The sequence below is a fragment of the Choloepus didactylus genome, chromosome 2 (genome assembly GCF_015220235.1).
Source record: "Choloepus didactylus isolate mChoDid1 chromosome 2, mChoDid1.pri, whole genome shotgun sequence".
NCBI classification, from domain to species: domain Eukaryota; kingdom Metazoa; phylum Chordata; class Mammalia; order Pilosa; family Megalonychidae; genus Choloepus; species Choloepus didactylus.
This window is the reverse complement of record NC_051308.1, coordinates 236,956,452-236,983,057: the sequence shown is the minus strand read 5'-3', so window position 1 is coordinate 236,983,057 and position 26,606 is coordinate 236,956,452. Positions and strand designations below refer to the sequence as shown.

At 57.3% G+C, this 26,606-nt stretch overlaps 1 protein-coding gene across 1 annotated transcript; it reads left to right on the top strand.

The window, feature by feature from the left end:
* Positions 1–777: 777 nt before the first annotated feature.
* PLOD1 (procollagen-lysine,2-oxoglutarate 5-dioxygenase 1) lies at positions 778–26,606 on the top strand. Its single transcript, XM_037828502.1, has 19 exons — positions 778–948; positions 7,726–7,817; positions 9,666–9,802; positions 10,239–10,402; positions 11,497–11,609; positions 12,898–12,961; positions 14,550–14,647; positions 15,513–15,614; positions 16,071–16,202; positions 17,991–18,112; positions 19,134–19,238; positions 19,709–19,834; positions 20,111–20,252; positions 20,793–20,906; positions 21,338–21,403; positions 21,963–22,067; positions 23,204–23,350; positions 24,140–24,265; positions 25,762–26,606. The coding sequence occupies exons 1-19, from the start codon at positions 873–875 to the stop codon at positions 25,915–25,917; spliced, it is 2,187 nt and encodes a 728-aa protein (XP_037684430.1). The 5' UTR covers positions 778–872; the 3' UTR covers positions 25,918–26,606.

Below are 26,606 nucleotides of genomic sequence, written 5' to 3'. Positions count from 1 at the left end.
ATTCCCAGGTCCTTCTGGCTGTGACATTCCCCTTCTGAGGGCCTCACCTAGGGTGGGAAAATCAGAGGCGCCTCTCTGCACTGAGCCAGAGTGAGGGGGGCTGGGGCCCCAGGAAGCCCATGTCAGAGGCGGGGCTTCCCTCCCCTGTGCCAACAGGTCTGGACTCCTTTGGGTCTGGGTTTGCTACTTTGTAAAAGGAGTGTTGCAATAATAAATACCTTTCCCTGGGCTATTCTGTCGAACAAATGTGATAAATGAGGTGACCTGCTTTGATGGAAAAAAGAAAAAAAGCTGCAAATCGGAGCCCAGTGCTTAAGTAGAGGATTTATCTGGGTTCAAAATCAGACTCCACGACTACTGGCTGTGGGATCTTGGGCAAGCAGTAGGAGCCCCCGGGGTTCAGTTTCCTCCTCTGTCAAATGGGGAAGGACAATAGGCGCTGAGCTTGCTGCGGTAACAATTTCATTAACCCGCACAAGACCCGACGAACAGATGCTCTACAATCCCCAAAGGAGAGGAAACTGAGGCTCACGGCTACTGACACCGCACAGCTTGGCGTGGACTCCGCGGTATAGGAATGGGGGTCACCTTCCCCCCACCTCTCCGGCTTCTTCTTCCTCGTCGTATTGAACCTCCCTTGAGAAGCAAGGGTCGGCGCAAGGACCCGGGAGGCGCGAGCCGGGCCAGAGGCGCGAGAGGCCCGACACATCTGCGGGAAAACCCTTCCCCCGGGCGGCGGCCGGGGAGGAGCGGGCGGCGCGGCACCGCCCCCGGGGCGGGCCCAGTGCGTGGCAGCGGGACCGCCGGCCCGTCGCGAACTTTCCACCGTTCGAGCCACGCCGGGCGGGCCCAGCGCCCGCAGACCCCCGACCATGCGGCCCCTGCTGCTCCTGGCCCCGCTGGGCTGGCTGCTCCTGGCCGAAGTGAAGGGCGACGCCAAGCCGGAGGGTGAGGGCGCGGGGCGGGCGGTGCGGGGACTGCCTGGGTGAGGACCGGCCTGTATGGGAGGGTGGGCTGGGGAGGGGGGCTGGCTTCCGGCCACTGGCCACTCACGCGCTGGGGACACCGACAGATCTCTTCCCCTCTGGCGGCTGGGGTTCGCACATTCGTGCAGCAGAGAGAGGAGGGTGACGGAGGACAGGAGAGGGTCAGATAAGAACACCCATCCTAAGGACAAGAGCAAGGGCTGCTGTTTAGGGAACACTTCCTGTGGGTGACTCTCCAGCCTCACAAAGCCTCCAGGACGGGCGTCCTTCTGTTATCCCCATTTTCCAGCCGGACAAACCGAGGCTGAGGCTGCAGAGGTGATGCACTTGCCCAGCATCACACAACTTGTGCGCCTTGAACCAGGATTCACACCCAGGTGTGTCCGGTTCCAAAGTCCGGCTCAGAGCCCCTGGGTGTCACAGCCGTGGGGATGGAGGGGGCCGCCCTTGGGGTGGTGGGGGGGTGAAGAGGGTAGTGCAGGTGTGCCAGGTACTTCTCACTTTCTCCCGTGTTCTCTTTGGCGCCCTCAGCCCCCTCCAGGCAGGTACCACTCTCTCCACTTCACACTTAGGAAACCAAAGCCCACAGAGGGGAAGTGACTGCCCAGAGCTGTCCAGCCTGGGGAGGAGCAGGTCCGAGGCCCACTGGACTCCTGGTCTAGGGTCCCTTCTACTTCACTGAGGCAGATTGGATTTCAGAGTGGGCCCCCCTATTGCAGGGCTGCCTGCTGAGCTTAGCAGAGCCCCACGGAGGGCCCAGGATAGCCAGGGCCAAAGGGAGCCAGACTGGCCACATCCTCCATGGTTCCCTGCTCCTTTTGGTCTCGCGTCCTCCCCGCTTCCATGGTCTGGAGAACAGGGGAGCCTGGAGTGGGGCGAGGAGCTGGTATAGCAGAAGGAACCAGACTCCATGACCCTTGGGCAATGGAAGGGGTGGAAACCACCATTTCTTGAGTACTTCCTTTGTGCCAGGTTGTGTCCAAGGCACACGGCTCCCAGTGGCAAAGCCAGTGGGCACAAATACCCAGGAGGCTTGGTGTTCCTGCCTGCAAAATGGGGCGGTGATGCATCACTCCTAGAGCTGTGACGGGAATTTCGTAGGATGTGGCCTGTCGGTGGGGGTTCAGTTCATTGTCTGGCCCAGGGAGGCCCTCTGCAAAGGACATTTTCTCTTCCAGCAGCAGTGCTGCCAGCTTCCTGGAATTTCTCAGCAGGGCAGTAGGACAGATCAGAGTCCAGTGAGGGCCCTGCTGAGTGTGGGGCCAGGCTCCTGGTGTGTGTCCAGCAAAGGGCTAGCAGTCTGACCCAGTCCCCAGCTGGGAGCCAGGAGTCTGAGCCTTTTCTTTCTGGGGCTTTCTTCCCCCTGCTTCTGCCGCTGTGACCCCTGTATCCGACACTGTCCTGGGAGAGAAACTAGATTTGTGCTGAGCCACCCATCTCAGAGCCCAGAGAGGTGAGGCAGGGAGGGACCGAGTGGACCACAGGGCTTCAAGTGTCCTGACCCCCAGCGGACAACACGGGAGGGGGCAGCGGAGATGCAGGCAGCCCCTGTAGGGTGCGCCTGTTGGCCGAGGGCAGGACTCAGGCGTCACTGAGAGAATTCAGGCAAAGCGCCTAGCAGATGTTGGGCACTCGGTGATGGACAAGAGGCAGCGGGTCCCCAGGTGGGCTGTAGTGTCAGGCTGCCCTCAAGTCAAGGTCTTTGTCCCTTACCCCATTTGGTAAGTAAGGAACCCTTCGTTCCATTTCATAAATAGGGAAACAGAGATCCAAGAAGTTAAGAACCAATTCTTGGGTTGCCACGGCTGGTTGGCACCATGGGCTGGAACTCAGACCTGCTGCTCATTCCTGCCAGCCCCTGCCTCTGGTCAGGGGGCTGTTGCCTGGAGACGTGTCTGGGGAAGCCTGCCAAGCCCCCACCCCCAAACACAGCTGAGGTGGGACTCTTGGCCAACTAGACAGGAGGACAGAGAGGGATGATGGTTTTCTCCTGCAGGCTGTGCCTGAGCCACCTACTAACTGGTATCAGGAAGAGGGCATGCCGGCAGTTCCCAGAGAGGCCAGCTCCTCCCTCCCCTGGCTGGGCCGGGAACCCCAGTCCAGCCCAGGTGGCCAGGACAGGGCAGTTGCTGGAGGTATTCAACTGGGGCAGGCTCAGGGATGGTACTTTGTCTGTCTCACCCCCCACCCCCCACCCCAGTGTAGGGAAGGGGGTTTACTATGGAGTCTTGGAGGCAAGAGTGACTTGGGGGGCTCTTGGCAGCTTGCCCACCCACTCTAACGTATGCCTGCAGAGTTGGTGCAGAGATAGAAAGATGGATAGTTTTTACTTTGGGGGAGCTCCCAAATCTGAGGGAGGACTCAGAGCTCCTGACCTCAGTGGCCTCCCAGACCAATGGGGGAGACACAGCCATCTGCTCTCAGGGAGCCCCGCGTCTGAGGGAAGAGATGCTGTTCCTGTCCTAACGGTCTCCCAGACCAATGTGGGAGACAGAAGAATGCAACATCCAACTAGGCAAATACCCATGGAGCTGAGAGTCAAGATGCCCAGTGGTCCCTTCTCCCTTTTGTAGAAGCTTCTAATGGAGCCACTGGCTCCTGCCCTGTCGCTGGCTCCTGCCTTTCCCAGTGGGCCTTGGTTTGGCCACGGGGAGGGAAGGAGCAGCTGGAACCTGACAGCTGCCGAGATCAGAAGCCCCGGAGTTCCAGGTCATGCTGTTCCACAGCAGGAAACGGAAACATCCCAGGGGTGGGGTTGAGGGGGCCCTGAGGAGACTGAGGTGGCAGGAATGAGTGGGCGCTGGGAATCCCCATCTCCTGCCATTCTGCCAGAGCCCGTTCACTCAAGCCCGGGTGATGGGACTTGACTCCCACGTTCCCAGAGAGAAGACTGGGTGTGTCCTGAGAACCAAGCAGAGCGTGCCAGGCTGCACGCTGACCGTCCACTCCCCCGCCTGGGCGCGTCCTCAGGACCCGAGGGAGCAGGCGGCCCGCTGGGTCTCCGGCTGACTCCTGTTCTCCCAGGAGCCTCCTCCCCCAGTCCCCTTGTAAGGCTCTGCACATCAACCTTGTACTCTGTCCCTGAACCCGGGGCAGGGCACACCCCTGCTCGGCTCCTCTTGGGGGAGGTTCCCTGTAACCAGCCCACGCGGCTCCCATGCTAGGCTCGGTGCCAGCATCCATGTACATTGGCTCATTTAATCATCATGAGTCTCTGGTGGCTGGTGTTGTCATACCCTCGTGAGTCCCATTTTACAGACAAAGAGACTGAGGCATGGGGAGGCTAAGAAACTTGCCCAGCCATCCCTTTGCCACTGCATTCTGCTGCCTGATTGAGCTCTGCTGACCTGGAGCGCAGGTTCATGCCATCTGGGGAAAGCACCATGGACTTTGGGCAGCAGGCTGGGAGGGCCAGATGTCCTGGACACCAGGCCCAACGTGGGCCCTGGCCTCAGCCCAAGGCAGGCTGGCTGGACCTGATAGACCGTGGGCAGGCGGGACTTCGGCATTTGGAAACCGAATCCTCCACGTTGACACTCTGTGGGCTGCCCAGAGCTCTGGCTGGGCCTGCTGGTGAGTCCGAAAAAGACCTGAGCCATGAGGGGAGCTGAGCGCCCCATGGGGGGGTCCCTGAGAGAAAGCTGCTAGAAATGCTGGAGTCAGGCTGCGGTCAAGAGGATGCGGCATTCCAGGATGTTAGACTCAGAGGAGATGGTGAGGTTAAGAGCACTGGAATTCCAACACATTCCCTTCTCATCCTGAGGTTCTGTGACCTCAGGCAGGTTAATCAGCCTTTCTGTGCCTCAGTTTCCTCACCTGTAGAAGGTGGATAAAAATATCACTTCCTCAAGGAGTTGCTTTAAATATTAAGTACGATAATGAGGGTAGCAGCTTCACGCAGTGCCTGGGCGCCAGCTCAGTGAATGGCAGCTCTAACTAGAATGCTCTTCCCACATTGCTCCTTTGGCCTGCAGTGCACACCAGAAAAAAGATGAGACTAAGGAGGGCTTCCTAGAAGAGGTGAATTGGGGGCCCCTTTAGGGGAGGGGCGAGTTTTGCTGATGGAACAAGGGAATGGAGTGCAGGCTGGAGCGGGGTGCAGCTGGCTGGGTTTTCTGAGGCAGTTTTCATAGGGTGTTGAGAAGTGATGCCAGGGTCCCTTGTGGAGGGGCCTGCCTGGAGTTCTGCTGTGAACACCTCCCAGGCCCTTGGACTTGGAGTCAGAGGCTCAGGGGGTTGGACTGGTTCCCAGGGGTTCCCAGATGTGGCCATTATCAGAAATCATCTGGGAAATGAAAAAGGAAAAATCCAGAATCCTGGTCCACCCCACAATTCTAGCCCTGGGACCCAGGGGTCTGGATTCCACAGCCTCCCTTGGTAAAGTTGACGTGCAGGTGGGTTTGGGACCCTTGGGGCTGGCGATCTTGTGATGTCCTCTGCCAGGGAGGCAGATGCTGCGTGGCCCAGGGAACCCAGGATTTAAGGCCCCTTCCATGTGGAAACAGAGCAGGGGACAGGCTGAGTGGGAGGAAGGTGGGTGTTTGGGGAGGGTCTGGTTTGTGGCCTGGGCCCTCCCATCCTGGCAGCTTGACAATTGCCTTAGAAAATAGAGAAACAGGGCCTTTTAATGGACAGCCTGGCCGCCATCCCAGGCCTGGGTGGGGTTAAGGGAGGGGGACCTGGGTCCAGGCTTCTTGCACCCTAACTCTGATGTGCTGCCACTTCCTTGCTTCCTCCGGCAGGTTACTCGCTAGCCCTGAACCCCTGGTTCCTAACCATCACGTGGAGACTCACTCAGTGTATCTGAAGGGCTTGGAGCAGCATCTGGCATCCAGAAAGCTCTCAGCAAAGCCATTGTTGCTAATGTTATTCAGAAGCTGGAACTTGAGAAAGGAGCCTTGAGACACACTGACCTGGGAATCCAGAATCACACACGTTCCCTCTGGCTTTTTCCATCCCTGAAATGTGACACTCTTCCTGTCCCCGGCAGCCCCTGCTATTGGGCCTCAGCTCGTGGCTCTGACTCTCTTCTCCTGGGGGAGGCTTATTCATCCTGGCTGGAGTTGGGGGGAGCCTTCCCCAGGTGTGAGCGGTACCTCCCTGCTTGGGCCCGGGGGGTCAGTCTGTCCTCTCTGTACATGCCTGGTGAAGCAACCCCTTCCTGCTCTGGTAATTGACCTGTTCCTCTGGATTCCTGCTCCACGACCTGGCACCAGTCCCTTGCTGCAGAGCCAGCATCTGCAGGGCCCATTCCCTCAGCTCAGCAGGCTCTGCTGGCTGGACCCCTTTGTTCTCTTAGCCCAGTCTTCCTGGGGTGGGATGGAGAAGGGCCTTACTGGCTTGCCGCTGGCCTGGCCCACTTGGTGTGTGTGTTTGCACAGAAAAGTGTAAGTCCTGGATGCCCAGGGAGCTCAGGCTCACACAGCAAAATAAAGGTGAGCACTGCAGAGTGGGATCCTGTCTCTGAGGCTCAAGGAGGACAGAGAGGGCAGAAAAAATCCAAGAAGGCTTCATGGAGGTGGTGGTGGGGAAAGGGTGTCTTTGTCACTGGCTCTGAGACCTGAAGAGAATGGCAGGGAGAGGGAGTTGTGGTAAGAGAGGAGGAGCCCAGCAAGGCAACCCCCTTTACTCCACCACCCACCGGCTGGAGGAGATCCTGCACAGTGGAGGGGGTGAGTAAGTCATCAGATCGGGTCAGGAAGGGCCTTGAATGCCAGGGCCAGGCATTTGACTCTCCCTAGTCAGCACCAGGAATAGCTCTTAGCATGTGCTGGGGGCTCCAGTGAAGATTCTACAGGCCTGATCTCATTTAATCAGTCCAGGAGCCCTGGCAGGTAGACATTACTATTCCCATGTATAAGGGGGTACTGAGTCTCAGAGAGGTCAAGGACTTGCCCAGGGTCACACAGCTGGTAAGAAGCAGAGCTGGGGTTCTAACCAGACAGGCCAGCTCCAGAGCCCTCACTTCTCAGAGAACACAGCCTCAAAAATGTGGTCTGGGAGGAGCTTCCCCAGCACCCCCAAACCAGAGATACCATCTGGGGAGTTGATTCCAGCAGGTTCCATTGCAGAGGTGCAGCCACAATACAAAGCCCAAGGAAGGTTCCTCATTAAAAAGATAGTGCAAGCTGCTCTGGCCAGAGGTCAGGGGTGGGCCAATGGGGGGATCACCAGTTGGTTTCCACCCTGAGCCAGCTCTAATCGGTTGTCCCAGCCAGAAGCACTATGCTGGGAGATCCCAAGGCCGTGTGAGGCTCACCAAGAAAGACTGGGGAAGTCTGTCCTGGCTGCAGGCGTGGAGAGCGGTGGCATCTGCGCTGTGTGTCCACCATCCCTGGGCTGACATCCACTGGACAGAGAGTTCCTCCTGGTGTTCAGAATGCAGAGCACATCCTCCCCTCTGCCCCCCATGAGAGGCCTGAGCCCCCTAAGGCCAGAGAGGCTCAGTCCCACAATGCAAGGGGCAGGCTCCTCTCCTCTGGGGGCTTCCTGTCATGTTGGTCACTTACCAAGTGGAAGGAGCCCTGGGGGGAGCCCCAGAGTCCCAGGTTGTGTCCAAGCTCTGTCGTAACCAGCTGAGTGACCTGAGGGCTGTCTCTTCCTACCTGGGGCTGTAGTGGGTGGATGGGAAGACATGTCCTACCAGGATTCCACAGGTCACTGGGAACAGTGACTCACACCTTACTGTCACCTTCCCTCTTCCTCCATTCCTGTTGACCTTGCCCTTCTCTGTCCCCAGACAACCTCCTCGTCCTCACAGTGGCCACCAAGGAGACGGAGGGGTTCCGACGCTTCAGACGCTCAGCCCAGTTCTTCAACTACAAGATCCAGGTTCGGAGCTCCCTGGGTGAGGCAGACACAGCTAGAGGGCAGTGGGTGAATTCAGGAGCTGGTGTCCTCCCTTCCCAAACTGCCAGGGCCCCACAGACAGAGTTGGGGCCATGCGGAAGGCTCTGGAAGCCTGAAGGATGAAGATTAGTTTGTTAGGAAAAAGAAGAGGGGACAGAGCGTGAGTCAAGTGTAGGGGAGTGAGCGAAAGGGAGAGTGTGGGGACAGGTGAGGCTGGGGAGCTACATAGCGGTGTGCAAATGTTACTCTCCACAGGGCTAGTTTGGAGGGTGGGGCCTGGGAATCAGCATTCTCACAGTCTCCCACCCCATACCCCCTCCACTGGTGATTTTGGGATGGACATGGTCTGAGTCTCCCTGGGGTCCCCTGTGTGCAGTCCTGGGGGCTGAGCCCTGCAAAGAAACATTCCTCTGTTCAGCTGAGTGTGCCATGGCCTCCATGGGTCAGGCACCACGTTAGGTGCTAGGGATGGAGTGATGGGCAAGACAGACCACGCCACTGCCCACGTGAAACTTGCGATCTACTGGCCCTGAGCGTGACAGAGAATGTATTAGCTCACATGAATGAGGGTTGAAGCAAAGGGTTGCTTCAGGCACAGCTGCATCCAGGATTTCAAGCAACTTGGTGAGGGCTTTGTCTTTCCATCTCTAGGCCTTGTTTGTTTTCATTTGCAGACATGCTCTCTTGGCCTGGTGGCAAGATGACCACCAGCCACAGGCTCCCATGCCCTGGCTTGCAACTCCAGCAGAACAAGGCAGACTTCCTTTAGTTTTAACAGAACAGTCCCAGGGAAGACTCTGATAGGCTGTGTGTGGTCACATGCTCAAATATATAGCTGTGGGGTGTTTGGGGCATTCTGATTGGCTGGGTAAGGTCACATGACCATCCGCCGCACCTGCACTCTAGAAGGGTTTCCACATAGGGGAGGGGCAGAGGTTGCCGAGGGCTGGTCTAACCCTCAGCAACGGTCAGGGTCCTGATAGGGGGGCTGGAGTCCGCGAAAAAACGAGACAGACACCTTGTTGTGTCCGGGTACGAAGATGAAATCTCCGACCAAGCAGAGCATCAGAGCTTTATTTTTATAATTTTCTGTAACATACGCACTAGCATTTAGGCATGCAATACTAGAATAGTTTGGCTAAATTTCAGACATTATTTATTCTTACACAATGATCAATGGGCTAGCAGGGACAGACTCCTTGAAGCGTAGCAAGACACAGTGTTTCGGCACAGCCGTAACAGTTCCTATTATTGAGTACCAAGCAGCCTATAACTATTTTTTTGTGTTCATGTTTTAGAGTTTTGTTTCTTCTAAGTAACTCTTTCAAAGCTACTTATTTCTTCTAGCTAACTCTTTCAAAGCTTGGGAAGGGGGTTTTTGAGCAGAAAGGGTGACCTATTGTCTTCTAAGAAAGGAGCAGGCATTTTCACTACGCTAAAGCTAATGCAGGGTAAGCCACTGGCTTATTCATGTAGCTAGGTGTGGGAGCATTTCACCACCACAGAGCCCAAAACACACCAAATGAGAAAAAGAGGCAGTATGAATATAAGAAACATATAAGAAACAACATAAGAAACATATAAGAAACAGCAGCAAGAAACAAATTCCTTTTAGGCAGGAGTCATAGGCGCCACTCGACGCTCCGCCTTGCGGAACGGTCACCACGACATGTACTGAAGGCCCAGGGACCGTGCCACTAGGCCGACTGCCGGGTGCTGAATTGGCTGCCCACAAGAGGTGCTGGACAAAGAGCAGTGAAGATGTTCTCTTTCCCGGGTAGGAGAGGAATTCTTTGCCAACAGCCTGTGTTAAGGGGCCTTTCTCTGCAGGCACTTGGCCTGGGCGAGGACTGGAATGGTGGGGAGAAGGAGGTGGCAGCAGGCGGGGGCCAGAAGGTTCGGCTGCTGAAGAGAGCTCTGGAGAAACACTCAGACAAGGAAAACCTGGTCATTCTCTTCACAGACAGGTAGGTGGGCCAGGGGCTTCCTGGCTGGACCCCTCAGCAGAGAAATGTAAAAAATATTCTAAAATGAGGCCTTGCCAGGACATTGGGGTCGAAGGGGGATCAAACTAACTAGAGGTTGCCTCCAGTTTGAGGGGCCATAAACCCCAGGGTAAGTCCCACTGAGGTAGCCCATCCCATTCTTGGTGGAAAGATGAGAGTGGGGACCTGCCCAGAGGCGTGAGCCAGGCTTTGGGGTTTGGGGGTAGGAGAGGCATGGGTTAGGGGGGCTGTCTCTCTGCTCAGGATGGGGGGTGGACACATGGCAGGCGGGGCCAGCGATGTGGAGCAGAGGGGGGTTTGTGGAGGGCCTCGATCCCTGGTCCCCGCCTGCCCATCCCCTCACCTCTATCCCTCCTCACCTCTGCCCCACTCCTTCTTCTTCCCACTCTGGCCGCAGCTATGACGTATTGTTTGCATCGGGGCCCCGGGAGCTCCTGAAGAAGTTCCGGCAGGCCAGGAGCCAGGTGGTCTTCTCGGCCGAGGAGCTTATCTACCCTGACCGCAGGCTGGAGGTGAAGTACCCGGCAGTTTCTAACGGCAAGAGGTTCCTGGGCTCTGGAGGTACGAGACCTGGGTGCAGACTGGGGGGCCTGGGTAGGGCTGCAGGGGGTCCCTGCACTGCAATTATGGACATCTTCCTTGCTCAGCATCTTCCATGAACGGTCTCACTGGTGTCAGACGCACAATGTCCTGATTAGAGCTCCTGGTTTTTTAAAGCCCTACACCTGCTCTCCCTGCAGTCTTCCCCGACTCATTTAGCAACCACCCAGCTACATTGGGCAAAGCCCAAGGAGTCACTTCTGTCCCTCTCTGGCCCTCCTCCAACTCCAGTCCTTGGGTGAAACACATCCCTCCCTCTTCCTAAAGATGGCTTGAATCTGCCCTCTATGTCCACACCGCTGCCACCGTCTTGTCTGGGTCAGCATCCTCTCCCTCCTGCTCCGCCAGCCTCCACCCTCATGCCTTTCAGCCCCTTCCCCACCCTGCAGCCAGAGGAATCCCTTGCACGGGGAATTAAATCCCCAGGCCTCTGTCCAGCCTCGGAACGGGGAGCAGATCCTGCAGCCAAGTTTCTCTGCTGGTTGAGAGTTGGCACAGTCCACGTGGCCTGGGCTGGCCCCAGAAGTAGGGGTGTTCTTGGGATGGGCCTTACCGTGGTAGCAGCCCACCTTCTCCCCTTTCTCTCCTTTTCTCCTCTCACCAGTCTGCCTCTAGCCAGAGAGTCCTTGTGGGTTTCTCCTACTTCGTCAGGGCTCAGCCCCCAGTGTATGATCTTGGCCAAGCCTGTGGTTCTCTCTGGGCCAAGTTTTCCCAGATAACTTATGAAAGGGGCTGTGCTCTCCAGGGGCTCCTGGTCTGTTTCGTTCACTCACCATCTGTGTGGCACCCAGCCCCGTGCTGATGGCCGGAGTGGTACAGATTAGTGGGCACCACTGATCTTTTTTTCTGGAGTCAGTGGGAAATCTTCAGTGAGTGCTGTTAACAGGCAGGCCTGTTTCCAGCCTGCAGACACCACCTCCCCTCAATCCAGGAGGACCTCTGGGATGAGGCAGGGTTTATGGGTGAAGGAGTGGGGGGTGGATGACAGGGGAGGCTAGGAGGAGGCCCCTGGCCTGCAAGCTGTCTGTTTCTGCGTGTTCCCCACAACCCCCCAGGCTTCATCGGTTATGCCCCCAACCTCAGCAAACTAGTGGCCGAATGGGAGGGCCAGGACAGTGACAGCGACCAGCTCTTTTACACCAAGATCTTCTTAGACCCGGAGAAGAGGGTAAGAGGCGTGGGAGGGGCTGAGAAAAAGGGAGCCAGGGTTCCCTGGATGCAGCCTTCCTGGGACCTGCACCCCTGGATTGGGCATTGACACCCATTCATTGATTCACTCGCTTATTCAGCAGATATTTATTGAGAACCTGCTGTGTCAGACACAGTGTCAGTTGTGGGGGATATGGCAATGAACAAGATAATTGGGGTCTCTGCTGGACTGAATGGGGGACACAAGGAATGTACCCTCTCATGTCAGGTAGTGGCGACTGTGATGAAAGGAATGGACCCTCCCCCACCCTGTCTGAGACTGGTCCCTGGGGGGGCTGATGAGACATTGGCTGACTGGGTCCCAGAGGCCAGGCCTCAGAGCAGGTCCGGGGCAGGGGTCATCAAGGGGAGCAGGGGGGGCAGAGCCAGGCCAGTGCAACCCAGACCCAGCAAGACCCTTGAGGCTCTGGATTCCTGAATCCTGCCCTGCTCATTTTCTTCTTTCCCTTGCTGTGCTGTGTGACCTCGGGTAAGTCACTTCCCTCTCTGGGCCTCAGCTTTTATCATCCATAAACTGAAGCAGTTGGGCTTGTGCAGGGCAAATTACAATCTTTTTGTTAAGCCAGTCCTTCCTCCTCCTCCCCCTTTGCCTCTATTGATATCATTTGCAGAAGCCCAGGGTCTAAAACATCAAAGTGGAGCTGTTCTGTTTGGGATGGGAGCTGGAGCCTAGAGTGCTACCTGCCCTGCCTTGCCCTGGCCTAGGACTCCACGAGACGGTTGAAACTTGAAAAGAGCATGTTGCCCAGTGGTTAAGAATAGAGACTTCCAGGCCAGGCTGCCTGAGTTCAAATCCCAGCTTGGCCACCTTCTAGCTTTGTAACTTTGGGCAAAGTTACCTAACCTCTCTATGCCTTGGTTTTCCCATCTGTGAAATAGGAATAACGATAGTACTTTCTTGAAGGGATGTTGTGCGAATTAAGTGAAATAGAACAGTGCTTGGCACATAGTAAAGCAAGTGTTTGTAATTGTGGTGGTTGTCATTGTAGTTGGACCAGTGATTTCCTTAGATTCCTTCTGGTTCTGAGAGTTCCTGGTTCTCTGCGCCACTAGACCAGTAGATACCAGGGACTTGGCCAGTGGCTGGCATCCTCAGGGTGCCCGGCTGCCCTGATGTGTCAGGACAGAGCAGGTGTGGGGAGAGGAAGTGGTAGATGTGGGGTCGGGTTCCCTGTACTGAGGTGATAGAGCCCCATCTTCCTCCCAGGGCCTGTCCCTGCTACAGCCTGGTGTCTTCTTTCCTGCAGAAACACATCAATATCACCCTGGACCACCGTTGCCGTATCTTCCAGAACCTGGATGGAGCCTTGGGTGAGCAGCCCCCACAGGGAGGGGTGGGAGGCAGACTGAGGAGTTGGATCCTGAGATCAGTGAGGAGCGGAGAGGGTGAGGCAGGGCCTGAGCCCAAAGGGGAAAACCAGACTGGTCCTTCTCTGGTCATGGTGCTGGGAGGTGGCCTGCCCGACCCCCAGGTTCCCAGAGACCACCTGGATGTCCTGGGGTGGAGCAGGTCTGTCTGCTGGAAAGGAGGCCCAAGTGTTCAGGCCGTAAAGCCCAGGCAGGGGAGGCGGCCGCTCAGCCTGGGAGTTGCTGGGCGATGGGCACAGTGGGTACTCCACCTCCTGCCTGCATCCCGGGTCCTTATGGGGGAGCCTGCTCCTGCTCCTTCCCCTGCCCTCCCACCTCGAGGTTTCCTGGGCTAGGGCTGGGGACTGAGCTGGCAGGGAGTCAGTGGACAATTTGGGAAGCAGAGAGACTGCTTGGTCCTTGAAGCCACAGATACCCTTGGGCCTGGCCAAGATTTGATGACTTTGCTGGGTCTGCGGGCAAGTCTCCCACCCCACCCCCTACCCCAACACCCGGCCTCAGTTTTCCCATCTTTAGAAAAGGGAAGTGGGACCCAATCACTGACTGGTGATTCTGTAGGGTGTGTGGACTCTGGCTCCTCTCCCAGGAAGATGCAGAAACCTCACATGCTTTGTGGTTTCTGGGGGTTTGTATACCCTGGGCTGAGAAGCTGGGTCCTGCTCACCTCTTGGACTGGCCAGGAGCTTGCACAGTGGGGCTCTCCTCACGTGATCACCCACCACAAAAGGCCTCCCTCCCTCCGTCTTCAGCAAGGCCTCTGAGAAGAGAAGGCCCTTTTCATGTGGTCACTGTCAGACAAGGCAGCTACTGATATGCTGAGCAGTGGGGTCGGAGTGCAGGACTGGCAAGTCTGAAAGCCATCAAGCAGGCTGGCAACTTGGGCGCGAGTTGACATTTCAGTCTTCAGGCAGAATTTGTTTTCTCCAGGAAACCTCAGTTTTTGCTGGTAAGGCCTTCAACCGATTGGATGAGGCCTCCCACATTATCGAGGGTAACCTCCTTTATTTAGCTGATCGTGGATGTTAATCACATGTACAAAATAGTTTCACAGCAACACCTGGACTAGTGTTTGAGCAAACAACAGGGCACAGAGCCTCACCAGATTGACAGGTAGAACTGACAGAACTGACCGTTGCAGACCCCCATCCACCCTGGCCTCCCTGGGCTAATCGTCAGTGTGGCGCCCTGTGCTTGGCCTGGGGCGTCTCTGAGCTGTGGCTGTAGCTGGAAGGTCCTGGGTCTTGGCTCCCCACCCCCAGCTTCCAGCTCTGATACATAATCACGATGAGTAGTGGGGCTGCCTGGGTTCAGGGCTCACCGCGTGCTTGGTGTGATCTGAGTCCTAGACGGTGACCTGCACCCACCCCACCAAAAGCGATTATCCCCATTTTACAGATGGGGAAACTGAGGCTCAGAGAAGTGAACTGGCTTGCCCAAGGCCTCACCCCGATTGCTGGGGTTGAGCTGGGACCCAGGCCCCGCTTGGGCCTCTCAGCCTAATGCTGCCCGGGGCGTGCTCTCTGACCCCCAGATGAGGTTGTGCTCAAGTTCGAGATGGGCCACGTGAGAGCACGGAACCTGGCCTACGACACCCTCCCCGTCCTGATTCACGGCAATGGGCCCACCAAGGTAGGGAGGGGCCTCATTCTTGGAGGGGGTGGGGTTCTAGGAGGGCGTCAGAACCCCAGTGCTGCTGTCACTGTCACCCCACAGCCTCTCCTTGGGTCTGGGACCACCCGCCTGGGCCCTGCTGTGAGCTCGCTTCCTCTGATCCCATATCCGCGCTCAACGTGGTGCCTTTCCCCACTGTGGTGGCCAGTGACACCCCATCCATCCCTGCTGGATGGCAGGACACACAGGAGGTGGCTGCTGCCTGTCTGGCCTGGCCTGGGCTGGGCTGCCCCGAGCCTTCCTCATTCTGCCACCAGGCAGTCTCGAATATTCATTCAGCAAACCTTTATGAATGTTTGCACCAGGGAATAGGGATAGACTGGCCCCGGCCCTCCTGGAGCTGCAGGCTGGTGCTCACCATGGCTGGGAATGGAGCTGGACCCTGCAGGACACACGGCCCACTGCAGCTTTCTCCCCGAGTGGTCCCAACCACCTGGGTCAGAATCTCGTGGGGGGTGGGGTAAGCTCGTTAAAAAGGCAGGTTTCCTGACACCACCCAAGATCTGCTGAATTGGAATTTCCAAAGAAGCTCAGGAATCTGCACTTTAACAAGCTCCTGGGAGATCCAAAGATGAACAAACATAAAACATAGACTTCTCCATCTGCTTTCCCTCAGGGCAGCTTTGGTGATCTCCAGGGGCTGGAACATTCTCTCCAAGACCCACTGAAAATAAAATCATGGTCCTGCCCCCCTTAGGAGTGGGAGAGGGCTGGTTTGGGTGGACCCACCAGGGACCAGGGAGCTGTGACTTGGTGGGCCCAACAGGCCTGGCAGTGGGTGGGATTGGCCCAGCCCCTCTCAGACCCCACGTCTCCCCAACAGCTGCAGCTGAACTACCTGGGCAACTACATCCCGCGCTTCTGGACCTTCGAGACCGGCTGCACCGTGTGTGACGAGGGTCTACGCAGCCTCAAGGGCATTGGGGTAAGGCTGCCGGCCGGGCCCCGAGGCCTGAGGGACACCTGGGGGTTCTGTCCTCTGGATGGGGGAGGATGGCAGGTTCTGAGGGGAGAAAAAGGGCTTGCCCTCTCCCTGGGATTATCCCCTCCTCACCCAGGCACCACCTCCTGGAAGCCCTCTCAGACTCCACCTGGCTCCAGCTTCCCCCAAATGCCTCGGTTCCAGTTTCTTCTGCTTTCCTGCAGCCCCCTGTTCCTTGCATGTGCCTGATCCTCACCCCGAGCCCAGGCTCATGCTGCTTCCTCTCCCCGGGGCATCCTTCTGCTGCTTCTTTGCCGGGCCCTGCCTCTGCCCACCTGCAAGCAGAGGTGCAGATGGCCCAGGTGCTTGTGCCTCTGGCTCCCTCAGGCCGCCCTGGGGCTCAGGGCCAGGTGCTGTAAGTGGACATTGCTGGACTCTCTGCTCCCCTCCCCCATGCAGGAGGAAGCTCTACCCACTGTCCTGGTCGGCGTCTTCATCGAGCAGCCCACACCGTTCCTGTCCCTCTTCTTCCAGCGGCTCCTGCGCCTCCACTACCCCCGGAAACAGATGCGGCTTTTCATTCACAACCACGTGAGTGGCTGACACCCAGTGGGGCTGCCATGGCTGGGTTCGAATCCCGACCCCACTGCTTTTGTTGGCTGTGTGGCTCTGGGCATGTTACTTAACCTCTCTGTGCTTCAGCTCTTTCATCTATAAAATGGGGATTAATAATAGTGCCAAACACATAGAATTTCCATGAGGATTAAACGAATTGACGCGTGACGCACAGTGAGGAGTGCCTGGCGCGTGGAAAGTACATAGTAGGCACTTTCCATTGTCATCATTATCATCACTTCTCTTTCTGCCCAATTAATCCTTCCCAATTTGACCTGGGGATGGTTACGTTGGTTTTCATTCCTTGAGCACCTTCTCAGGAATCAGGTTTCGGGGAGAAGGCCTGGATTCAGCATCCCTAGCTCCCTCCCTCCTAGCCGGACAGAGTCCCTCTTGGCTTTTGCTTCTGCCAGGTCCCCTACCTGTGATGCCAAGTCCACTCCAAATCCTACCCGTTCTTCCTGGCTCCTTGTCTTCTGGGAGGCCTTCTTGGCTGCCCCCTCTGGAGTCTTCCCATCTTAGATTCTTGGGTCCACTGTAACAAAGGGACACAAACTGGGTCCCTTAAAACAACAGAAATGTATTGGCTCACAGTTCGGGAGGCCAAAGGCTAAAACCAGGTGTCGGTGGGCCACACTGCCTCTGCAGACCGAGGGACAGGCTGCTCCGGGTCTCGCCCCTGGCTTCTGGCGGTGGCTCTCTGGCGTTCTCCCTTTTTGCTGTCTATCTGTGTCCAAATTTCTTCTTCCTGTAAGGACACCAGTCATATTGGGTGAAAGGCTCACCCTGCTGCAGAATGACCTATTTAACTTGCCTGATTCCATCTGTAATGACTCTGTTTCCATATAAGGTCACGTTCTGAGGTGCTGGGGATTAGGACTTCAGCATCTCTTTTAGGGGGACACGATTCAATCCATAACTCACACATTCCCCACCCCCTTCTGAGACATCTCAGCCCTGACAAGCTGGACGTCCCATCCCCAGGCACCATGGTCCCAGGCTCAGCTCAGCTCTCGTCACCTTCATTCATTCAGCTGTGCAGTGTGCCACGTGGAAACAGAAGGGGTGTCTGCCCTGCCTTGGGGGGCTCACGGCATCCTCAGGGACGTCCCCAGCACATGTGTGAATTGTGACTTTGCGTTGAGAAAGGGCATAGTCACGGGGCAGCCCATGAGCACCCGTGTAACACTGCGCTAGGGACATGCCTGACTCGATGAATCTACAGCAGCCCTGAGAAAATAAGGAAATGAGGAAACTGAGACCGAGACAGATGAAGTGACTTGTTCAAAGGCACATGGCTTTCATAGCAGAGCTGGGGTTGGCTGCAAACCCTGGGTTTGGTTCTAAACACCCTGCTCTTTCCACCTCCCCATGCACGGGGCCCTGGGTGTGGGCTGTTTTACACAACGTAGTCCAGAGATCTCCTGGAGTGTTTCGTAACAAAGCACATCACTGGGCTGTACCCCAGACCAGCAGATTTGCATCTCTGGAAGTGGGGCCTGGGAAACGGTGGGTGCTGTTGTGTTGACAAAGGCTCTTTAGAGGACTGGGGTCCCGGCCTGGTCAGGGGAGGATGGTTAGAGAATGGCTAGGACTTGGCCCAGTTGGGTGAGGCACTGCAGGGGGAGGGTCTGGCACAGGCAGAGATCCAGAGACGGGAAAGCAGATGGCTGGGGCTGCAGGGGGAGCCTGGCAGTAGCAGGTGTGGCCCCGGGGTGGGGCCTCTGCCCTCCTACCCCTCCCCAACCTCCCACCTGCCCTCAGGAGCAGCACCACAAGGCACAGGTGGAGCAGTTCCTGGCAGAGCACGGCAGCGAGTACCAGTCCATGAAGCTGGTGGGGCCCGAGGTGCGGGCGGCAAACGCCGATGCCAGGAACATGGGCGCGTGAGTCGGGGATTGGGGGATCTGATGGGTGGGCAGAGGGGCATGGGGTGAGGAGCACCGGGCTGGGGCACGAGGGCTGGCGAGGCCTCCAGCCAGTTCCTGCCCCTCTCAGGGCTCCAGTGTTCCCACCTGTCAAATAGGAAATTAGTTTCTGTCCTTGCAGCCTGGGGGGTCCTGGGCAGGTGGCTCAGGAGGCAAATGGGGAAAGAGGAAGCCCTGGAGGGACTGAAGTTGACAAATGCTGACAATTAGAGAAACAGTCTTCAGTTTCTTCTATTTATTTAAAACAAAACAAAGCAAAACCCTAAATAATTTGTGTTCACCATAGGTAGGTAGAATGAGTCCAGATCTGAGGTTGGCAAATTTTTGCTATACTAGACGGTAGATAATTTTAGCTTTGCAAGCTCTGGCATAGATACTCAGCTCTGCCTTTGTAGGGTGAAAGCAGCTGCAGATAATACATAAATGAATAAACAGAGCTGTGTTCTGATAAAATTTTATTTACAGAACTGGGATTTGAATTGCATGTATTTTTCATGTTCTTACGATTTTTCAACTATTTAAACATGTAAGAAACATCCTTAGCAAACCATAGTTTGCTGAGCTCTAGACCAGATAAACAGAAAGGACACAGATTCTTAAGGCTTTTGGTACAAGTTACCAAATTGTTCTCTGGAGGGACAATACCAGTTTACCCTTCAGACCCACCCTTCTCCTGCGGTGCAGGAACCTGCTCGGTGGGTCTGTCTCCCCAGTTCCAGGGTTTTCAGGACTCATGGGTGCAGTTGCCAGGCTCTGGGCCTTCGTCTTGAGGGTCTGGGTCCTGGAGTCGGGAGGGGCTGCCGGTCCCTGTCCAAGCAGGGCTGGCATCCCCCGTCCCCTTGGCCCTTGGCTGGGATGGGGTGAGGCCAGGATTTGATCACCGATGTGGGTGAGGGCGCGGAGGCTGGCGCAGTGCAGCTCTGGAGACCTGGGCTGGGAGATGGCCCCGGAGCCCAGCCCGCTGCCCTCTGCCCTGCAGAGACTTGTGCCGGCAGGACCGTAGCTGCACCTACTACTTCAGCATGGATGCCGAGGTGGCCTTGACCGAGCCTGACACCCTGCGGCTGCTGATTGAGCAGAACAAGTGAGGCTGTGCGAGGGCCCCGGGTGGGCGGGCAGACGGGTGGACCCTCAGAGCAGGAGCTCCCAGCCTGGTGCTGCTCTGTGCAGCAGACCTGGGTCTGGGGGTGGGAGCCCCCTCCCTGGCCTTTCTCTTCCTCCTTGCTTCCAGAGCTATTGCCCTGGGCTGTTGGGCCCCTGGCTTCAGCCTGGCAGCTCCGAGTTCTGATGGAGAATGGAGCCCACCCCCTTGTTGGCTTAGGGGGTTCCTCACCCTTCCCCACTCCCAGACTGAGACCCTCCCCATCCGTCCCTGGCTGCCCCGTGGGAGGGAGCAGGTCCTAGACAAGTCTGGGACCCTGTCCCGCCCCAGTGAGTCCTGGGGTTCACTGTGTGCAGGTTGCAGGGCACCCCGCACCCCATCCTCCCTTGCTTATGTCTTCCCCTGTCCCCTAGTGGGCAGGGGGCTTCCCGCTGAGCTGCCTCCCTCCTCAGGAACATCATCGCCCCCTTGATGACCCGTCACGGGAGGCTGTGGTCAAACTTCTGGGGGGCGCTGAGTGCCGACGGCTACTACGCCCGCTCGGAGGACTACGTGGACATTGTGCAGGGACGGCGCGTGTGAGTGTCGGGGTGGGGGCATCCTTGTCTGTCCTCCTGGGCTCGCGGCACCTCCCTCTCCAGCGTCCTGTCCTTGTGCCCTCACATTCCTGCTGAACGTGAAGCCAGAGAGACAGCAGATACCCAGAGGGACTTCCCGATGGTTATCCCAGGCTCATGTGCCCAGGGTGGGAGGCTCAAATCAGCACCAGCCTGTGAGGTTCCCCCTGACCTCACCACTGCCCCCCAGCCCCAGACTTCCCAGCTGGTGACCCCCTCCATCTCTCTCTCTCTCAGTGGTGTCTGGAACGTTCCCTATATCTCAAACATCTACCTGATCAAGGGCAGTGCCCTGCGGGCTGAGCTGCGGCAGACAGACCTGTTCCACCACAGCAGGCTAGACCCTGACATGGCCTTCTGCGCCAACGTCCGGCAGCAGGTCAGCCCTGGGCTGGGGGCTCATGGATGGCCCCGAGAATGGGGGGGGTGGGCCTCCAGCTCTGACTGGTCACCACAGGTCCGGGAGCTCCCGAGATTCTGGGGGTGCTGCCAGGGCCTGGTGGGGGCCCGCAGGGCACCGGGCAGGGGGGCCAACCCTTGTGGCCTAAAGAGAAACTTCCCACCTATCATCCACGAAATGTGCCTAGAGACACCCTCACCTGTTCCTGAGCCCCATCCTATATTTTTTGGTAACTTTTTTATTTTTTTAAAGTGTCAGCATAATGTTTTCCCCTGTGGGTCAAACATCGGGGTCAGTCTACCACTCTTTTCTCTTCTGCATTCATCCCTTCGGTCCTCGCTCCGTCCACCGAAGGAGCCAGGCTTGGCCTGGGCGCTGGGGATGTGGGGGTGACCCACTTTGGTCCCTGATCTCGTGAACTCAAATCCGGTGGGCCCAGAGGCTGCACTGATGCCCCCCGCCCGCTCTGGGACGTGGGGGGCGGGGAGGGATCGTGCCCATTGGGTCTGCTCTCTCCAGGATGTGTTCCTGTTCCTCACCAACCGGCGCACCTTCGGCCACCTCCTCTCCCTGGACAGCTACCAGACCACACACCTCCACAATGACCTCTGGGAAGTGTTCAGCAACCCCGAGGTGAGGGCCCGGCTGGGGCAGGGAGGCCAGGCGCTCTCAGGGCCTAACAGTGGCTGGGACCCCCCTGCCGGCCTCCCTAGGGGAGGATTTGGGAGGGGAGAGGAGGGGGAGGCAGCGCCACCCAGTGGAGAGCAGACGCAGCGCTGCCCCTTCCAGGCCTCGGTTTTCTCAGCTGTACAATGGGTGTCCTCCAGGCCCGCCTCGCCTCTGAGGGTGTGGTGAGGGTCAGAGTAGGTGGCGGCTGTGACAGCATTCCTGGCCACTGGGAGCTGGGGTGGATGTGCGCACGCAGACACCAGCTCTGTGGGTACACCCTGTCCCTGCGCCCACACGCGTGCCCACCAGGCACAGGTCCAGGCCACAGGCACGCACACTCATGGGCTCCACAGAGTTCCTCTGGTGGTGACCCCAGCGCCTCCCCCTCCCCACAGGACTGGAAGGAGAAGTACATCCATGAGAACTACACCAAGGCCCTGGCTGGGAAGCTGGTAGAGACGGTAGGGGCTGGCTGGCCGGGAACAAAGCGACTGGTTCACAGCCACCTTCACACCCCACGCCCGCTGGGAAGCAGGGGGTCGGGGGGGGAGAGGAGGCGCCATTCTGTCTGCTCGGCAGCACTTGAGGTGAAGGAAATGGACAGTGGGGTGGCACTTTCCGGCCGGGGCCTCTTCCCTGGTTCAGGCAGGAGGGAGGGAAGAGTTTCCAAATGTGGTCTCACGTGTGGGCCAGGACCAGGAGGGGACGTTTCTCTGAGGGCTGCGCTCCCTCGAGGTGCACATTCCTGTCCCGGCTCTGGCGCTGGGGGCAGCTCTTCGGTCTCTTCCGAGAAGGTCCTTCCTGGAGCTTCTGCTTCCTTCTGCCTTCAGCGGCTCGCTCGGCCTGTCCAGTGTCAACCGAGCCCCTGCTCCGTGGGGCTACCACGAGGGCTACGGGCCGGGGTGGGGGCTGGGGGCGTGGGTCACCTCGAGGGCCGCACAGCGGGTCTGTAGAGCGCTGAGGGCAGTGGCAGTGGTGGTCTCTGTGCCCCACCCCCCGACTGAGCTCTGTCCACTGCAGCCTTGCCCGGACGTCTACTGGTTCCCCATCTTCACAGACGTGGCCTGCGACGAGCTGGTGGAGGAGATGGAGCACTACGGCCAGTGGTCTCTGGGTGACAACAAGGTGGGCCCTGGGGACAAGGAGGGGAGGCCGCCCCTCCACCACCTTCAGATGGGGATGCAGGCCGGGGTGCCTATGGGCAGTTAGGAGCGGAGGGAAACGAGGACATTGGAGACAGACTGTTGGTCCCAAAGCTGCCATCGCCGCTGCGTGACACAGAGCTGCCTTCACCTGGGGTTGCTGGGTTTTCAGCCCCTGCTTGCTTATTAGAATGCTTTAGTTTCTTTCCCCAGGCTTGCATGGGTGGGGGGAGTTAGGAAGCCTAAGAGGTCCCCGTTCATCAGACCCCGGAGCAGGGAGGCAGATGTGAGAGGCTGTGCTCTGAAGTAGGGATTCCATAGCTGTAATCGTATTGGAAAAGTTCCATTTTAAAGGCCTTGGAGACCCTGGGCCTATGGGCCTCGGAGATCAAGCTGCCCTGTGCCCCGGGAGCTGGGCTAACCTGTGCTTCTGGTGAATCTGCCTAATCCATCTGCTTTGGTGGCTGAGCTGATCCCCAGAGCCCAGGACCTGGGCTAGCCCATTCGTTCTGGGGTCTGGCTAACGTTTGTGCCCCAGTGACCACACCAGTCCCCAGACTCTGGTGCCTGGGCTGACCACTGCCCTTCTGCATTAATTTTCAGTACTGTGTAACGAGTTGCCTCCAGCTTAGCAAGTTAAAACAACACTCCTTTACTATCTCAGTTCCTGTGGAGAAGGAATCCAGCACAGCTTACTGGGTCCTCTGCTAGGGTCTCCCCAGATGGCAGCTGAGGTGTCAGCCAGGGTTGGAGCCTTAGCTGAAGCTTGGGGTCCTCTTCCAAGGTCACGTGCTTGTCAGCAGAATTCGTTTCCTTGCAGCTATAGAACCCACAGTGACTTCCCTCTTCCAGGCCAGCAGGAGAGAGCCCTTCCTTTCAAGGGCTCATCTGAAGAGGTCAGGCCTCTCCCCCAGGATAATCTCCCTTTTGCTGAACTTAAAGTCGACTGTTAGGATCCTTAATTCCATCTGCAGAATCCCTTGCTCTGGCCCTATAATGTAACTCGTCAAATTCACAGGCCTTGCCCACTGTCCAGGGGAGGGGAGTGTATGGGCTGGGTACCCCAGGGGGCAGGAAACTTAGAGTTCTGCCTGCCACACCCTCCCTGGTCGCTTCCAGGACAACCGCATCCAGGGTGGCTATGAGAACGTGCCGACGATCGACATCCACATGAACCAGATCAACTTTGAGCGGGAGTGGCATAAGTTCCTGCTGGAGTACATCGCCCCCGTGACAGAGAAGCTGTACCCCGGCTACTACACCCGGGTGGGCCGGCCTGGGCTTGCAGCCGGGAGGAGGGTGGGGTGGGATTGGCTGGTTGAGGGGTGCAGTGAAGCCTTCCCAGCTTGGTCCTCAGGCAGGAAGGAGGTCTCCCCCATCCAGCAGGGCCTCAGGAAGAGTCTTGGGTGAGGAAGGCCACTCTTCTGCTAGACTCCGAGCTCACCCTGTCTTTTGAATCCTTCCTCCTTGTCTTTCAATCCTGCCTTAGTGGCCCCTAATCCAGCCAGCAAACATGTCTCTCTGTTAGCTGGCCGCCATGCCCACTGCCTCCCTCAGTTTCTCTCTAGCTCCATCTCTCGTGTATCTGTTGATGGCCTCTTTGACTTTCTCCCTCCCTCAAGTCACTTTCTCAATCCATGCAGTTTTCTCCAGACACCTTTTCTAGGTGTGCCTGGACCCTGCCCTTAGGAGTTGCCAATCTAAGTAACTTGCCAAAAAGGGTTGTGAGATTAAATTCCTCCTTCCCTTCCCTTCCCTCCTTCCTTCTTTCCCTCCTTCCCTCCTTCCTTCCCTCCTTCCCTCTTTCCTGCCTTCCTTCCTTCCATCCATCCATCCTGTCTTCCTCTGGCCCTCCATCTTTCTCGCCCCACACTTTTGTTGAGAACCTTCTCCATCCTGGGCACTGCTGGAGGCCCTGGAGGACACAGCCCTGAGGGAGCTGATGCCCCAGCAGATGAGATGAGGGGCCCATCTGCACACCCTGCTGCCCCCAACCTTTGCACCTGGCCTTTGGCGGCTTCTGTTGCTTAACGCGGTCCCCCTTCTGCGGCACAGGCCCAGTTCGACCTGGCCTTTGTTGTCCGCTACAAGCCTGATGAGCAGCCCTCACTGATGCCGCACCACGACGCCTCTACCTTCACCATCAACATCGCCCTGAACCGAGTGGGGGTGGATTACGAGGTGAGCAGGGGGCAGGCAGGGAGGCCTGGCTGGCTAGCAGCCTCGGGTGGTTGAGGCAGAGGGGCCCAGGGTATGCCAGTGCAGAACACGAGCAGGGGCCCCAGGCCTGCAGGGAGGGCTTCCTGGAAGAGGGGGTTTCAGGGCATGATCTGGCAGGAGGGAGGACTGTAGAGGCAGCAGAGCTGGGCATGAGGACATCTGGGGCCACGATGCCTGGATCTGGGGCCTGGCCTCCCCCTTCCCAGCCCTGTCTGTTTCCTTGTATATAAGTTGGGAATAATTCGAGTGCCCATCACAAAATTGGGAGAATTAAATAAGACACTCCAGTTAATTGCTTACACAGACCTAAAGGAAGTACTCAAGGAACAATAGCTCTTAGTAGTAAGAATTTTGTGTGAGAGGCTGCTTTCAGAGTGGCAGAGAAGGTGTTGATCTGGGGGTGGGGGTTGCGGGTTGGTGGCTGGAGGAGAGAGCTGAGGGGACATGAGGGTGGGGAAGGAGCAGTTCTGGGGTCCTCAGGGTCCCACGTGAGGCCTCTAGGTGCAATCAGCAAGAGGGCCATATTCATTCCCCACTCCTTAAGCTACAACCCCCCCTCCCCGAGAAGCAGGTAGAAACTTTACTAAGTACACACACATGAAGGGCACGCGGGCGCTCTCATGAGACGAGAGAGGCGCCAGGCGTGACACTGTGGGAAGGGTTTGCTTTTATAGTTTTTTTGTTCCTTTTGTAATTATATAACTGTTTTACTACCCACCCCTTCTTCCTCCTTTTTTGATGCATGATTGTATAACTTACTCAGGTGGGGTTGGTTGTTTACTGCTGTTGTACTCAGAGATATGTTTCTCCTTGCAAAGCTACCATCTTTTAAGGGTTTTTTTTTTTTTTAGACCCAGCCTTGGACTGGGCACCATAAAGGATGCTTATGAAAACAGCTAGACTTCTCTGAGGGCGTGTGATATACCAGGCACTGGCAGTGCCTGGGAGTGTTTTTAATTTCCCAGCTATGGAGGTGGTACTGGCATCTAGTACATAGAGATCAGGAATGCCCAAGGCAGCCCCCCAGGCAAAGAATTATCTGGCCCCAAATGTCAGTTGTCCCAAGGTGGAGAAACCCTGCCTTAGCTACACCCTTAGTTGAATCATCTCACTTAATTCTCACAAGCCTGTGCAGTTTCTTCCACATTTTGCAGATGGGGAGACTGTGGCTCAGGTTGGTCACAAAGTTAGTAACTGATGGAGCCGACATTTGCCCAGGGTTCCTTGACCCCAAGGCCAGTGCAATTGATAAATTGGGCTTTGCTGAGTCTCTGTGCTAGGCAGCTTATGGGCAGCTATGGCTCTCACTCCACCAGGCATCCCCAGGCAGGCTGTGCTGAGGGCCGCTGGGGTTGTGGCCACTCAGATGGAGAATAAGGGGACAGTGGGGGAAGGCTCAGCTTCTTGCTGGGGAGACGGTGCTTCCTGTTGGGGAACTGATGCTTCCTGTTTCCCAGGGCGGGGGCTGCCGGTTCCTGCGCTACGACTGCTCCGTCCGTGCCCCACGGAAAGGTTGGACCCTCATGCACCCCGGGCGGCTCACGCACTACCACGAGGGCCTCCCCACCACCAAAGGCACCCGCTACATTGCTGTCTCCTTCGTCGATCCCTAATTGTCCAGGCCCGGCCACCTCGGACCTTTCTTTTTCACCGACAACCACTGCCCACAGTTCCTAGGAACCTGGTCCAGCCTCCAGGCTCTTGACTTCCCGTTGTTCTTGGAGCCAGCAGTCGGAGAGATTGGGCGCACAGGCCACAGGTGGAGCAGATCTCCTGGGCTGGGCTCTCCATGGTGCTCTGGCCCCAGCCTCTGGAGATGCTGTCCACTGCTTTGCAGACACGTGTCCTCCCCAAGCTGTCTTCCTGAAAAACTGTGTTTCCTTCCTCTGCTTCCTCCATGGGCCGAGACTTGAGCAGTGCAGCGGCTTACCTGAGCTGCCCAGAGAGACTCCAGGGATAAGAATCCATGACTCAGAGTTTTCCTGCTTCGGGGTAGATGCAGAGGCCTGAATCAGACTCACACCCTCACCCTGACACCAGGACTGCTGACGCCCCCTTCCTCCATGGTTCTTGCCATGAAAGCCCAGCATACCCTGGAGACGGTGACTTAGAAAACCTGCCGGGAGATGGCAGAGGCATCTATTTATGCCGCAGCTCGATCCTCTGTGACCCTCTATGACCCTTGCTGTTGGGGGGAGGGGAGTGAATGTCCACACACTACACTGGTCACCCTGTCCTGGATGCCTCCAGAGAGAGGGACAATCAGAAACAGGAGAGTTTGTATTAAACGTCATTGAAACCA

Excerpts from the sequence above, each read along its gene's own strand:
- PLOD1 (XM_037828502.1), top strand. The coding sequence starts at position 873 with ATGCGGCCCCTGCTGCTCCTGGCCCCGCTGGGCTGGCTGCTCCTGGCC. Across the intron at positions 9,803-10,238 it reads GTCATTCTCTTCACAGACAG|CTATGACGTATTGTTTGCAT; the intron begins GTAGGTGGGCCA and ends CTCTGGCCGCAG. Across the intron at positions 20,253-20,792 it reads GCGCCAACGTCCGGCAGCAG|GATGTGTTCCTGTTCCTCAC; the intron begins GTCAGCCCTGGG and ends TGCTCTCTCCAG.